This window comes from Drosophila novamexicana, unplaced genomic scaffold, assembly GCF_003285875.2.
Source record: "Drosophila novamexicana strain 15010-1031.04,08,12 unplaced genomic scaffold, DnovRS2.1 tig00000434-arrow-pilon, whole genome shotgun sequence".
Lineage (NCBI taxonomy): Eukaryota > Metazoa > Arthropoda > Insecta > Diptera > Drosophilidae > Drosophila > Drosophila novamexicana.
In genome coordinates, this window is record NW_020824802.1 from 5,273,344 (window position 1) to 5,289,488 (window position 16,145).

The 16,145-nt window shown below is 39.9% G+C and overlaps 1 protein-coding gene across 8 annotated transcripts in view; it reads left to right on the plus strand.

Moving 5' to 3' along the window:
• The window catches only part of LOC115760404 (protein unc-13 homolog 4B), a 142,663-nt gene that overhangs the window by 89,450 nt on the left and 37,068 nt on the right, over positions 1 to 16,145 (plus strand). For 7 of the 8 annotated variants that reach the window (XM_030701707.1, XM_030701703.1, XM_030701706.1 and 4 more), the window contains 5 exons: positions 517 to 1,337; positions 10,122 to 10,336; positions 10,394 to 10,674; positions 10,739 to 10,829; positions 10,884 to 10,957. In XM_030701707.1, the coding sequence (XP_030557567.1) occupies positions 517 to 1,337; positions 10,122 to 10,336; positions 10,394 to 10,674; positions 10,739 to 10,829; positions 10,884 to 10,957 (1,482 nt within the window). Of the gene's footprint in view, positions 1 to 516; positions 1,338 to 5,284; positions 5,329 to 10,121; positions 10,337 to 10,393; positions 10,675 to 10,738; positions 10,830 to 10,883; positions 10,958 to 16,145 lie in introns of those variants that run through there. The other variant, XM_030701711.1, reaches the window with a different exon arrangement.

Here is a 16,145-nt window from a genome sequence, read left to right on the forward strand (position 1 = left end):
AAATAATAAGAGCTAGAGTCACCAAACTTGACATATAGCATCTAAAATAGAATATATATATGCATTTGATGTTGGAAAAAGAGGGTTCACGCTATCCCCTAGTCGGGAGCTCCCGACTAGAACCTCTTACTTGTTTTTATCTGTTCGTAGGCTTTTTAAATACCACTAGTGGTCAAATGAGAGTTCTACTACTATTATGAAATTTCTCTCCTGCGCTCTAAAACCACGAATGAATGGTTTTTTAATGCAAAACATATGTTGCGGATAAATATGTCCCACTTAGATGTTCCATTTAAATATATTATGGGAGCGGTTTGACGCTTTCGGGGGACATACATTATCAATAGTATATATATTTTGAGGGATTGGTTTTCCATCCTTCTGCCTGCTCTAAAGAACTGATGTAAATATATGTTCTTTATACCTCTATTAACCAATTTTAAATTAGACAAATATGATGATATATGATATTATTATGATATACTGCCACTCTTTTATAATTTTACATTTTTAAAGTCTATTCCAGTTTCTGGACTCACAGTTTGGTATAATCTGGAAAAAGGGAGTAAAACAAAGAGTCGCGGATCTGTTTTAGTGAATATTGCGATTAGTGCCGAAAAAAATAAAAATGTAGCAATCCAAGAACATAAACACCTTTTAAAATTGTTACTGATGCATGAGTTGGATACGTCTCAAGTGGCCAACTTTTGGTGGAGCGGTAAATTTAGCTCCATGGCCGAAGCTATTAGAACTCAACACGCTGTTCAAAGTGGACTCTCTTCCTTCGATTGTGCACTTTGTCAATGGCATTCGTATAGTACTGTTCATGAGACCCACAAGCTTAATTTTGTACTCTTCAATTCTATACTCGACGTTTTGGTTTCAGTAATTAACTGTTTACAAAAAGAATCTGAGGACCTTAAAACATTTTGGGAGGGTGCAAAAAGGCTGCTGCCATCTTGTTTTTCGGTATTACGGCAACTACGCTCCAGAAACATCAGTGATAATAAAGTACTGAAAGCACTCTCTGAAGTATTAGATATTCTATCAAAACTGAAAACTTTTGAAGTGCCAGCAACATTTGAAATATTTCCTAAATCAGTCTATGGCTGGATGGAAAAAGCGGATTCTCACGAATCATGCAATATCGATACCGCTATCGTTGATGCAATAAATAGTGGAGCGAAAGAGTGGATGGAACATATTATTGAAGGCAGCAATCTAACAAAAGACAATGGATCCGATGAAAATAAATTGCAAAATGTCATTAAAATAATACAAATGGTTCGAACAGATTTACAACGTGCAATGGAATATTTTGATAAATTGTTTTACCAGTAAGTATTGATACTAATTTTATTAAATATAATACACATATAAGCGATAAAGGCTTCTTTAAAAATCATCGTTTGATTTTGAGATACAAACTTTTTATTGATTTGTGCATGGGTAAAAAATAAGTCTGTGTAAATTTATGAAATAGTAGGAATATTTACAGTTCAAGTAATTGTTTTCAAAATTAACGAGAAAGAAAGGCTATCTTCGGCACGCCGAAGATCTAATACCCTTGCAGACCCAACCTTTTCATAATGCTTATAGTGCTTTGTCCGTAGCTAAGAAGCACAGGGAAAATAGTTAATGCCGAGTTTAGGCAAGATACCTTGATAAACAAAATTGTTTTTTATACAACAACTTAATTTTCGACCGATCGTTTCTTTGGCAGCTATATGATATAGTAGTCCGATCTTAATAGGATTTTGTATATGTATGAGGAGCATAGTAAAACTAATAAATGCCGAGTTTGGTCAAGATATCTTTAAAAACAAAATGTTTTTTCATACAACAACTTAATTTTCGACCGATCGTTCCTATGGAAGCTATATAACATAGTGGTCCGATCTTAATAGGATTTTGCATATATGTGAGGAGCTTAGTAAAACTAATAATTGCCGAGTTTGGTCAAGATATCTTGATAAACAAAATGTTTTTTCATGCAAAAACTTAATTTTCGACCGATCGTTCCTATGGCAGCTATATGATATAGTGGTCCGATCTTAATAGGATTTTGCATATATATGAGGAGTAAAGTAAAACTAATAAATGCCGAGTTTGGTCAAGATATCTTGAAAAACAAAATGTTTTTTCATACAAAAACTTAATTTTCGACCGATCGTTCCTATGGCAGCTATATGATATAGTGGTCCGATCTTAATAGGATTTTGCATATATATGAGGAGCTTAGTAAAACTAATAATTGCCGAGTTTGGTCAAGATATCTTGATAAACAAAATGTTTTTTCATGCAAAAACTTAATTTTCGAACGATCGTTCCTATGGCAGCTATATAACATAGTGGTCCGATCTTAATAGGATTTTTCGTATATATGAGGAGTAAATTAAAACTTATAAGTGCCGAGATTGGTCAAGATATCTTGAAAAACAAAATGTTTTTTCATACAAAAACTTAATTTTCGACCGATCGTTCCTATGGCAGCTATATGATATAGTGGTCCGATCCGGCTGGTTTTCACATATGTGCTGCGTGCAACAGAAAGACGGACTTCTGCAAAATTTCATTAAGATAGCTTTAAAACTGAGGGACTAGTTCGCATAGAAACAGACAGACGGACAGACGGACATGGCTCTATCGACTCGGCTGTTGATGCTGATCAAGAATATACTTTATGGGGTCGGAGATGTCTCCTTCTATGCGTTACGCATTTCACGACATAATTATAATACCATCTGCAAGCGCCTAAAAACATCAGACAAATTCTTTCTTAAACTTACATATACTTTACCGACCTAAACTATTTTTCCTGACTATTTTTTGCATATACATATAATTAATTAGTGTATGTATTCTTTATATAGGGCAACAAAATTCCAAAATTCAAAACACAAAAATATAAAATACAGACAAAAATAAAATTTGTCAAATTTTGCGCTGCCAATTAATACTTAGAAAAACGCAAACACAATTTGAAGCTATCTAACGGCACTTCCAATCCTAACAAAATTGAATAAGTGAATAACATTGCTATGCATTGTGCGAATGCCTTCTTAACGATTTTGTGTTTTAAACAGTACACATCTTGCCTAATTTAAGTGCTTCTTGCAATGCCTGGCCAACGAGTTATCTGAAGTTGCTGCCGACTTTGGCGTGGCGAGGAATTGAGTTAATGTTTATTTTCCCTACCATAAGGGGAAAACCGATAAGGAATTAAGCGGAAATGTTCCCAATTCGGCTAGGAACTATTTATATATTATATTTACCACACCGAGCAAGAAAAGAGGTTCGAATGAAAGCAGTCCGGAGGCAGACCACCGATGCTCACTAGATGCGAACATTCAAAAATTTTAAAACAGATCAATAATCACATTAATGGCGATGAGCCAAAAATAATGTTATACCATCATGGCGGACCCAGCAAAGCCCAAAATAATTGAAACAGAAAAATATAATACTAACTGTAAAGTTTGGCAAGCTTTCTGTAATGGTGTGGTTTTGCATATCGCCGAAGGGTCTTGGTGAGCTGCGCATTTTCAATGATGTGATGACGAAAGAGACTTTTTGGACATTCTAAAGAATGAAGTGTCAAGAAGCGCAATAAAGTTTGGTTTCGTAGAGCCCCAAAAACCTCAATAAATAGAGGTGCAAGCTTTACCAGAATAACGACCCCAAACATAAATCGCTTTTGGGCTGCTGTACAATTGCAACAAAGTCATTGAAACCCCTGCCCAGAGTCCTGACTTAAACCCAATTAAAAATGTGCGGGCTTTCTTAAAGAAGCGAACAGAGCCCAATTAACAAAAACGCTCTCATCAAGGCCATTCAAGGGCAATGGATAAAAATAGCTGAAATGTATGACCTGCATAACCTTACTCAGTCTATGTATCGTCGTAGCATTTGACGCCTAAAATCATGAGCTGTACAACTACTGAAATGAAATGTCGTATGCCATAATTTGAAGTATTTTTTCACTTCTGCATAACGTCGCACATTGCCTATCAGACGGAATCTAAAATCGAAACATCAGATCAGAAGTTGCACTTGAATACGCACCTGCAGACGAAACCTTCCACTGGCCTGGTCGCCTCCTTCTCGGCACAGAGAGATTTTTTTAATGTGTGGTGGATCAAGCTTAGAAAACCTTTCTTTTTTGAGTTTCGTCTTTGAAATTTTGAGGCCGGTTGAACGACTACCTTTCAACAACGAAAAAACAAGTGTCTGTGATGAAGAAGAATATGAATTTTTTAACAGCTACATTATTTGCTCATATTAATTTGATGCAACTGCTGCAGAATCTAACATACTCTCCCGTTGAAGCCAGACTTTCAACAGAATCCTTAAGGGGCAGCAGACACAGGTTGTTTACGGCTCTTCGAATGTTTCCAGATGTGGTCCTCAGATCAGCTACACGAGATATTCGATCGTTCCCAGGAATAAACTTAACTTAGCATATTTTCCTCTTTGACGAGCACCATGTCATTGACGAACAACGCTTGTCTTTGAGTGCGCCATTTATCTGTTGTAATAGCTGTGCCACGCGCTGCCAGCCATCAAATCGGTCGTAGTTTAATATGCTTAAATCTGGCCTGGTGATGACTGTTGGAGGACCACCAAACAGTAGATGGGCAGAAATCAAGGCATCTAGATCTGCTGCGTTTTCTGAAAGCGAAAGTAATGGGCGTAAGTTTATAATGGCTGTAATTTGCCAAAGAAGAGTACGAAGAAACTAAGCAACGGCCGACAGAGAGTTAGAAATGATGCATGGCCAATTTTACTCCCGCCTCTTATAGTCCAAAATGCGGAAAACGAGGAGGAATAAATTTCCTCTGTCATCTGCGAGACAGAACTGCTGAACTGTTTTAATGTGGCGGTCGCTAAGCAGGAGACCTTTCAAGTCTATCAGCTCGTTCTTCGTTCCAACGAAGTTCGTAGCATTATCGGACTAAATCTGACTAGATTTGCCACGCGTGGCGATGAATCGTTTTAAAGCACTCAAAAATGGAGCAGTCGATAGGTCCTTGACTAACTCTAAGTGCCTTGATTGCTAGTTCTTGCCTTGCTGGTGAAGCAGATGAATACGCTTCCGTTACGGTGAACGCTCGAACGGCTTCCAAACTCTTCTTTGGAAGACTTTCCATCACTGGCTCGACGAAATTTGGCATCGCTCTGAAGCACTTCCCACATCCACCAATCGGCCAAAATTGAAGTCGAATTTTGGCCAGGAGTGAACGGGGACCAGTATGTTATTTCCTTTCATGAAACTGAGTGATTATGCTAAGGTGATTGCATGACGCATCATAGTCCAGAGGCGAATGGGTAAGCCGGCCACGCACTCGGAGGAGTTCACCTTCATCCAGAAATGGTGCAAGAGATGCAATGCAGCTGGATTTTTTCATATTTCCGTGAGAAAGAATGTATTAGGTACATTCATACATACATCATCCCATAAGTTCGCTGTCTGTTCAAGCCTAAAAAGAATCAGGGTGCCGTAATGCAAATCTGCAATAGTGAGTCCAAGATGGCTTATATTTTCAGGAAGACAAGACATCGCCAATTTTGGTGACCATCTAATAGATACGATGGGCCATGAAACCAGAGCACCGTTTAGCCTAGGACATCGGAAACTGTGCCTGTGCGCTTGACTTCATGCATCAGATTAGCCAACAGCTTCGCTCCACATAATTTCAGCTTTGGGACAGTCAATGTTATGACTTGTGGCTAGAGGACTTCTGGCCACCATGTAGATGCAGCCTCCACAATTGCATCGCAAAATCCATGTATTTCAACATCAGCTCCTTCGAAGAGCACCACTATCTTATCATTTCATACATTTACACACACACATTCATGCGCGTCTGCTTCGCATTCTAACTGCATGGCAATTGGGACTTTTTACTGTAATGCTATTTTAGTTCTTTTTTTTATCATAAGTACTTAATTATTGGTGTGGCTGCTGAGTAGATGCATGGCAAGTGGTGCGGTCTGTCGCGAGTTAAAGTATTTTTTTTTTTTGTGCTGGTGTGGCTGTTGTGTTGACTCGACAGCAAGTAATGCGGTCAGTTGCGAGTTCGAACCCTGCCAAGGGAACTTTTTTTTGGTAATTTCTTTGGTGTTGGAAGGGTATTCCCTAGTCGGGAGGTCCCGACTATAACCTCTTGTTTTTAATTTGGCAATATATATTTCATTTCATATCCACTGCAATAATAAATCTTGCTGGGGTCGCCAATTGTTAAGTTGCTAATGTATTTCAGCAACTGTTTTGAAATTTAGCCACGAATTAAAGACAATTGTTACAACAACACGTTATAAGGGGTTTTATTTGTCGAATTTATATTTCATTAAGTTATTTGGTTATGTGGCTCAGAAATATTTCTCTGCTACGGCTCGATCAACAGCAAAAGAACAAGTGTGTAGGATAAAGAATAAGGATTTTTATATGCATTTACAGCTGCGATTAGTGTAAGAGAAGCTTGCCAACCTTGTTTACAATAAACAGCTGTTTCACCAAACTAAGTGTACGCCCTCTTTTTATGTTTGTATGAATATTTTTTCATAATAATTTAATGCGACCGTTGCAGAATCCAAATGTGTACTTAAATACAAATTAAAAAGAATCCTAATTTACTATATTAAGAAAATACAATAAATAGCAAAGAAAGGATGAAAAAAGTTATTAATAAATTAAGAAAATGTAAACTAGATATATAGAGTATTAAGTAAATAGAATAAAGAGATAGTGATGGGAAATCACCGACCCGGTGGGAGAAATTTAAAGCTTGTCCGGCAAGCTATGCCCCTACTCATAGCTGGGAATGGTCGATTTTATTAGGGAAGAGAAAAGATTGGTGAAGAAAACGAGAGACAAACTATTTTGAATTTTACATAGTACACGAAAAGAGTTGTGCATATCGTAATCTGTTGAATTGTAGACGCCCTTACAAAAAAGAAGAATCAATGTCGCCAACCTTATGTAGGAAGACTAAACCGATGATTGGCCTACTGTTGGTTTACGACGGGAGATAAGGAAGAAAAAGCCTGCTGGAGTAGGATGGTAATCGAAGATTTGGGTTCTAATTTAAAACGCGTAAAGCAAAAAACAGAAATTGCTTCTGAAGTTATTCAATACGATCCTGGCTATTGTTATACTACAGAGACCAGATGCAAGAGCAGTATTCAAGGATAGTGCGAACAAGAGCGAAGTATAGGGATTTGGTTATGAATGATTCGTTTAACTTTTTAGACCAACGTTTAATGAATCCAAGTACACCTTTGGCCGAGGGTAGGTATATGAATCCTTAACTGTTAGTATACGTTGCAATGGAGTATTGTCGATTGTATAACTGACAAGATAAGGTGGAGTACGATTGAAGGTCATAAACTTACACTTTGAACAAATAAGATGGAATTGATTGGTCGATAAACAAAGTTGCATAGCGTTTAAATCATCTTGTAGAGGAGAGAAATGTAGGGGATTTGAGTTTAAAAGAATAAGTTTCACATCATCCGCATACAGAAGTACACGGGCCTGTGATATAATCGAGGGGAGATCATTTATAAACAGAGTAAAGAGTAAGGGTCCAAGATGATTACCTTGAGGGACACACAACATCGCACCAATATTCTTTAACAGGAATTTCCATCCAATAGGGTTGAATTATGCGGAAAGTGTGAAACGCGTCTCGAACGAGTTTTTATAAACTGCCCCGTTTAAACCGAAGAGGATTTTGTGAAAAATGTGTTAATGCAATGTTCTCACACTTTTGGGTTGAATTTCCCAAGCCCCTGTCTATATTACATAAGGGATCTTTTATAAAAATTCTCAACGTTGTATTATATAGCTGCAAGTAGGTTCTTCTATAAATAACATTTATCAAGCTATTCTTGACCAAAACTTGGCATTTGTGAGTATCAGTATGCTTATATATGAGTCATATCTTATCACGATCCCAAATCGCTCAAAGCGTGAGTTTCGCATGGTAAAATATAACTTCAAACTTCATTTAAAAATTAATTTTTTTAAATAAAGACTAAAGTGGTTTATCTTTTCTATCGCAGTTGCTATCTTTTCAATGTTACAGACATAAGTATTGAACGGCACTGTCTGGCCCACCGCAGTTGCACAATATATACACATCTGAATCGCTATTTGCGGGTCTTTTGCGTCGTGCCAAAGCTTTTACAACTGTCACTGCCTATGAATAAAAATTTTATTAGCTTATCTCATGTTCATATGCAACAAGCTGGCTTAATAATAACCAACTTGTGTACTGCAGATCAGGGCTAAGCACATATTTTCGCGAACTTCACTCAAATTACAGTTCGTTGCCCTCAAACACAAAATTCCTACATACGTATGTACAGTGCATGCACATAATACTACTACTAGGGAATACCCTGAACCCTCTTATTCCAACACCAAATAAATTAATAAAAAAAGTTCCCTTGGCAGGACTCGAACTCGCAACTGACCACATTACTTGGTGTCGACTCTACTCAACAGCCACACTTGCAAAAAAAAATAATGCTTTCCCCGGTAGGGCTCGAACTCGCGGCAGACCGCATCACTTGCTATGCCTCTACTCAGCAGCCACACCAACAATTAAGTACTTATGATAAAAAAAGGAACTAAAATAACATTACAAAAAAAAGATGCAATTACAATGCCATAGAATGCGAAACAGACGCGCATGAATGTGTGTGTGTACACGTATACAGAAATTCTTAAAGCTGCTGCCCCATTTAATTGCGCAGTTGCATATAACTTTGGTTTTTCTTAACCGATCATTATGAAACTTTCTACAGTATATCTTCTTGTACCATAGAATATTTGTGTATTCTGAAAAAGTCTATTGCATTTAAATTGTAGGTTTAATTGGTTGGCAATAAAAGTTAGGTTATTTAGGTATGAAATGAAAGATACTTGAAATATCTATTATATTCTAGAAGCAACATATCATGTTTGGTGGCTCTAGCTCTTATTATTTACCAAAATTGCCCAAGCAACAGGATATAGATATCGATTTTTATCGATTGCTTGGAAACGGAGGAAGTTATCGATTATCGGAAACAAACTCGATCTGCGCGGGAGCTAGGAGCATCTACATCTAAAATTTGTCTCTAGCTCTTATAGGTTCTGAGATCCTTGCGTTCATACATACGGACGGACGGACGGACGGACGGACAGACAGACGGACATGGCTAGATCGACTCGGCTATTGATGCTGATCAAGAATATATATACTTTATGGGGTCGGAGATGCTCCCTTCTGCCTGTTACATACATTTGGATTTTGCACAAATACAATATACCCTTTTACCCATTTTTAATGGGTTCAGGGTATAAATTTGAGAGACTAGTTCGCATAGAAACAGACAGACGGACATGGCTATATCGACTCGACTGTTGATACTAATCAAGAATATATATACTTTATGGGGTCGGAGGTTTCTCTATCTCCTCTATGCGTTACACATATCACGATCAAATTATAATACCAAGGGTATAATAAATTAAATTAAATCAAACAATTGCTTAAACAATTTAAAACATACATAACATTGTTTTACACGTCTGCGCTTTTGGACGTGAAGGTTGAAACTTTTTGGCAGTTCTATAAATGTATATACAATTTTCGGTGTCCATTTTGTGGTTTAGTCGTTTGTTGTTTGGTGTGTTTATTATGTGTAACATTTATATTGCAGACGAAATATATCGGTGAAATTTAAGGGTAAATTGTCTTTTTTGCCTTGAATAAAAACCCCGCGCCTCAAGCTAGCCAAACAAATATGTATACTTTATTTCTTTATGTTATTTCGTTATTTATATGTGTTACACATTTCATGAATAAATTATAGTACACTTTACAAGAGTATACAAAGTTGCAGTAGTCTCTTAAAAATTTTCCGAGCAAGTTATGGCACGCTTGGATTTTGAGCTACTGACACGCAAAAAGTTTGGTTCATAGGAAAATAAAACTTTTTATAGGAAACCTTGTTGTCCCCATAATCCTTATGCACAAACATCCCATAGCCATTTAAAATAATGATTTTTAAACAACGATTTGACTTCTTAAATTATTAATACATTTTAAATCTGTTTTGTCTTTCAGCAAAATTCGTGTTAACTATTCCACTACATTATTTCTGTTTTACGATTCAAAACTGGTGGAGATTTGTAAAACTAATGTAATAGACGTGTGTAAAAACATTAAAATGTTAGATGTTCCTGATGATCAGTTTGAATACTTACCTAATATTGATGATGTTAATATGGGAACTACGTTATTTGAAGTTTATTTGGTTCTTAAACGATACAATACTCTAGGTAAAGTGTCTAAAAAAGTATCTGCACGGTTATCATAATTTTATTTTGGTTTAATAGGGCAATCACTATGTCCCAACTCTAAATTGGAGATGACTGAATTTTATCAATGGTTTGAAAGGGGTGTAGCACATTGGCTTGATATTTCAATAATAAAGGCCCTTAATCGCATTCAGAAAGCTATAGACCTAGACCAACTCCATGCTGTCGATGAAACGGTTAAGTATAGTTCATCTGCTGTAGACACTTTGGCCATTTTTTATCAGATTAAAATATTTTGGCAACAATTGGACTGGCCAGAAATAGAAGGATCGTATACATTTGTAGCGAAAATTGTAAATGTAAGTTTATAACTACACTGTTAAATAATTTATAATACATTTTTTAAATACCCTTGTTTAAAAGGATATATGCCGATGTTGCGTTTTCTATGCACAACGGATGTCACGCCGTGTAGAAACCATTACCAAGTTAGAAGAGAATGAGGAAATGTTTAGTAAGTAAATAAGATACAACTTTTCTTTTACTAGTTTTGACATTTTTTTTTTAGTTTTATCGCAAGAATGGTGTTTGGCTATTAACAACATGGACTACATCCGCCAGAGCTTACCCTCATTTATAAAGGTATGATTAAAATACATAAAAATGAAATACGATAAAGAAAATGGGAGAGGATGGTAGCAATATATGAAATTCATCATCCTACATTTATTTAAGCAGATTCGTATACGTGTATCACTTATCATACAATATATAGATGCTTTAAATATTAAAATAATCGAAACAAGAATTTTTAATTAGACCCTTTAATGCTTTCCTGACCACCAGAGAGAGTAAGACTGCTCAGAGTGGCAGCCGACGCCGGCCTAGAGAGCCGAACGATCGGTATGATGCCGTATCTCGCTCAACGCACAACATCGCTGCGGATGATGCCATTCCATAATATATGTACGTTAGTTTTCAATACCTTACAGACCAAAAACATATCCGTGTGTGCATGTGCAGAATGTGCTTTGCTCTCACTTATTGTTTTGTGCACTTCTGTGCATTTCATTCTCCCTGCATATCTTTTCAACAAGCCTCGAGGTATTCAAACATACATATGTATGTATTGTGTCGATGTGCGCACAATTAAATCATGGCGTTTGTCGCGAACCAGAGATATTTTCTTCAATGGGTTGGCGCTGCCTTCGATATTTTGGTAGACGCTTTGTGCCTGCTGAAATATTTGTATTTTATATATGTTGATTGCTGTGGGGAGGTATTTTGCTTGTGTCGAATGCCAAACGAAGGTGAAGTTGAAATTTGAACACTGCAAGGTTTATGCCAGGCCCCTGGCCATGTTACTTCGTGGCCATGTTTTTATCGTACATTCAGAGGGCAAAAATACATTAATTCAGAATATACTTAATACTAATAACTTAATTCGTCCCGGTCCCGTGAAGGCCCTGCTTCACTCACATCCAGTATGGCTAGTTTTGCCACGAGTCATCGGTTGCACTCGATTGTCGTCCGCCACGCGCATGGTGGCGCGTCGAGGCACCTCATGGCACTATGTCCCTTCGCCACTTCCTGCGTGGCTCGGCTGGGTCGCATATAAACACCACATCACCATGGCGTATCGGCTCAACGCCCACACACCATTTCACGCGTCGCACAAGTGTACTCCAAGACCCACTGCTTCCAAAAGCGGTCCGTAATAGCCGCGCTATGCGCCACTGCTTCCCTGTGATGCATCTCTGGTTCGGCTGCTCGCGGATAGTGGACGTGTCAGGCAGATTGGCTACTCCCTTGAGTAGATCATTCGGTATTAGGGGGGTTTCCTGGTCCACAGACACCGGCAAGTGGGTAAACAGGAGCGGATTCACAACATTCTCGGCCTCAATAAGGAAGCTCTCCAATACGTGATGCTTAATCCCTCCCTTACTGTGCGGCGTAGCACTCTCTTGACATACTGCACCATCCTTTCCCAGGCTTCTTCTTTACGTCGGTTCGCTGGGCAGTTAAAGATCGATTCAATGCCTCTAGAATATAGCTCACACTCCGGCTCGAATACATTTTTGAGACTTTTAGCTTCTTTGTTGGCCCCAACAAAGTTCTTTCCGTTGTCACTGGGAACCTCAGTACAGACCCGCGATGGCAAAGATTATGGAGGAATGAACATGACAAGTCCTGTGCCAACTCCAAATGTATGGCCCTTGCTGTCAGACACGTAAAAAAGGCAACACATCTCTTTTCCTTTCGACGTCCGATCGTCACAAGAAGTAATCCAAAGTAGTCCAGACCCGTGAAAAATGCCATCCATTGGCCTCCAGTCTATCCTCTGGCAAAGGACCCATTATAGCCCATTCATGGTATAGCATCGCTGATCGCTATACTGCGCTCCTTTTTGACAGTGTCCATCAGCCTCGTTCCTAACACGGCTGCTTGCAATTCCAGTCGTGGAATTGACAGTCGTGAATTGACATGAAATCCCAATGGATTAACTGTTGACATGATAAAACTCAAGAATTCCCTCTTCTAGGGACTCGCTCCATGTTCATGTTGAATTTGAAATCGTCCATGGCTGGCTGCCAACACATGCCCAGAATCTTTTCGTCAGCTTCGCCCTATCCGATGCTCCAAGCAGCCCCATGTGTCAGCTACCTGGAAGTAAGCTGGCACAATTCAAATCCAGCATTTGCATGTATTTCGTTTATTCTTGTTGAAATGGCGACAGCGTCGTCTTCACTATCAATACTATCCACATATTCGTCCACATAGTGACATTCAAGAATAGCTTTAACCGCGCGAGTATCTGAATCCTGATACTGCAGGGCATTTAAGATCTTCACATAGTGCGCGACGCTTGGCGAGCATGCCGCTCCAAACGTCATCAGGCTCCCGTCGATCATCGCCGTTTCGCCCCAGGAATCGCTGGGCGCATCTATCCTGCGGCCGATTCAACACTTGATGGAACATCTCTCGGATGTCTCCACAAACGCCAACGGCACCTTCCCGAAAATGGAAGAACAGCCAGCAGCGACTTGTAGTGCTGCGGCCTCTTGGATAATGCCGAATTCAATGAAATGTCACGGACCTTTTCTGCTGCGTCGAACACCAGTCTAATCTAACCGGGCTTATTTGGATTTACAAAAGATACCAAAATTTGTCGTTGTTGGATAATGCGATTTCATGATGCTTCAATCGTCAAGCATATCCTTTATGAACATAATCGTCCATAATTTTCATATAGGCTCGTTTAAACTGATCGTTACGCTTCATCTTTCTCTCAATGTTGACCAATCTTTTGTATGCCATATCATAGCTTCGGGGCAACTCTACATTATCAGGGTTCCATAATGAAACTGTCTGGTAATATTCCCCAATTTTCACCGGGGTATCTTCGAGTGTCTTCTGAGCTCGTGCATCGTCGTTGGCTGCGACTGGTGGCGTTACCTTCACACCGAAGTTCTCGATATCTAAATAGTCACTTACCATCTTTTGGATTGCATCCTCCTGCGATACTGTTAGGAGACATGATTTTGATGACGTTGCCGTCAAAACCACCCATCCAAGTTCGGTGGCTGCGGAATATGGTCCCTGTGGTGTAAATCTTCTTGGTTGCATTGGATGTTCAAGATTCGCATGGTCAAGTCCAATCAGAAGTTTTGGTACCGCACCGAGATTATTGGAAGTCGTGCACCGTTGTCTAACATTTCACGTCGATGCAGAATTTGCATTGGTAAGCTCAGCTTGGACACGGCCTACACATTTCGCAACACATGACGTTTGCGTTCGTCCGCTTCACTAATTTCCATGCTTACCACTCTGGGCGGCTCTCTGGTTTCTCTTCCACCCTTTACGTCTAGCTCGCGCAGTAGCTCGTCGTCGATCATCGTTACAGACGAGCCCTCGTCGAGGAGCGCATACGTATCGATCTGCTTATTGGCCCTTTGCAATGTAACTGGCAATATGCGGAATAGTAGGCGTTCTCCATCCGAATCGACACAACTTAGGTTCCTTTGTTGCGTCAATTGAGCATTCACTGGCTGCGGTGCCCTTGTGTGCGGATACGCTAGTCCAGTACTCATCCCTATATCACCTGTTGGCTGTACTGCATTGTGATTCATAAAATCATGATTATGTAAAAGGCGATGATGCCTCTTGCGGCATCCATTGACTTGGCAGTCGTTGGTCCTTTTGCAGACTCTTGCCATGTGGCCATCTTGTAGGCACGAGAAACAAAGCCGATACCTTTTTACACGTGTCCACCTTTTTAGCGGATAGGCTAAGTTAAACTCGTTGCAGTCCCTAACTGCACACAGCACACTACGCTTCTGCTCCTTACTATCGACTTCCACAATCGTACATACCACATTGGCGTAGTCCGATAACCAAGCGCTAAAGTGTACGACAGTCGGGAGCAGCCTAATCGTAGCTGCTTGTCTGGCCCATTCCACCCTCTTGCTCGGAGGTAGCTTAGCGACCAAATCCTCCATCAGTGTAGGCTTCGCTAAAAGCTGTTCTCCGTTAGCCGATTGTAGAAAGGCGGCAAGGTTAATCACTCGTGTAGCAAATGGCACAATTTTCGCTATAATGTGATCTTGAATTGCCTGCACCTCTCGAATACTAATTAGCTGGTTGCGTATTAGCTGTTCCATATCTGAAACGTAATTGTTCCATCACGTTGTTCACATTCCTGGGATGTATGAGTAACGACTTCCCAGTATCACGTGCTTCGCCTTTGAGTGCCTTCAACAATCGCTGGTTATTCTCCAGTTGTCGTACAGTTGTACGCCACAGTTGTTTTCGTAAACGTGAAGAAGAATATAGGGCAGGTTGGCCTCCAAACTCGGCTGTATCTGGTTTGCATACATTGTTCATGGGAGTTGCTCATGCGAAGTTTCCAGTTGGTTCGCTCCAAAATGATCGGTGGTTGATTCTCTTGTGCCGGCGTGTAGTTGACCGTTGACTGCGCAATGCCTGCAGAACAATATGGCGTCGAGCGACTTGATGTTGTAAAACAGTTATCTATAAATGTAGCCCGCTCTACCGTTTGCACCTGTGGTCCCAAATTTTAACTCAATGACATAGACAATGCCTCACTTAAATGTGGGACTCCACTCAAACTTCCACTCGACGATGGCTCTCCATTCAGAGCTCCGATCAAAAATGGCGGCAGGTTAGCTGTAACACCCACGCCAGCATTACTCAACTTAACGGGATCAGTAAATGTACTCACATGTGCTTGACCAGTTTTCGATCTCTGCAACTCGTGCTCTAACGCAGCGACTTTCTTTATCAAATCCATAACTTGCGCATTGACAGTTGCGTGCTTGGGCTTGGCCCTCCTGTCATTATGCTGGCTCGTGCTTTCACTTCCGCGGCCACACTGCCGGCAGTTTGTACACTTGTGCCCACATCCAGTGTGCTGGGACTTTGTGGGGCGCTTACAGCGGGAACTTGCATTTGTGATACAGTGCACACCTTTCTACTTGTCCGCTTCGGCTGCGCCTCACTCGCCGTTGTAATTATCTCCTGGCCATCCACCGTTGTGCCATCCTATTCAGCTCGGAGATGACTTCTACTATATTTTACTCTGGCTGCGTACCAATGATAACTCTATAACTGGGGTGGAGGCACTGTCTGTGCTGTGTCTATGTCACGCACTGTAATTCCAAAGTTACACCAAGTCTTGTCTCCACTGCAAGTCGCCCCAAGGCCCCTGGCCATGTTACTTCGATGTTAATAGAGACAGCATAATGCAAAACGTGCTAGTGCAAGTGTTTTATTCTGAACGGACTACATAGGTTAGAACTTAGATATATAT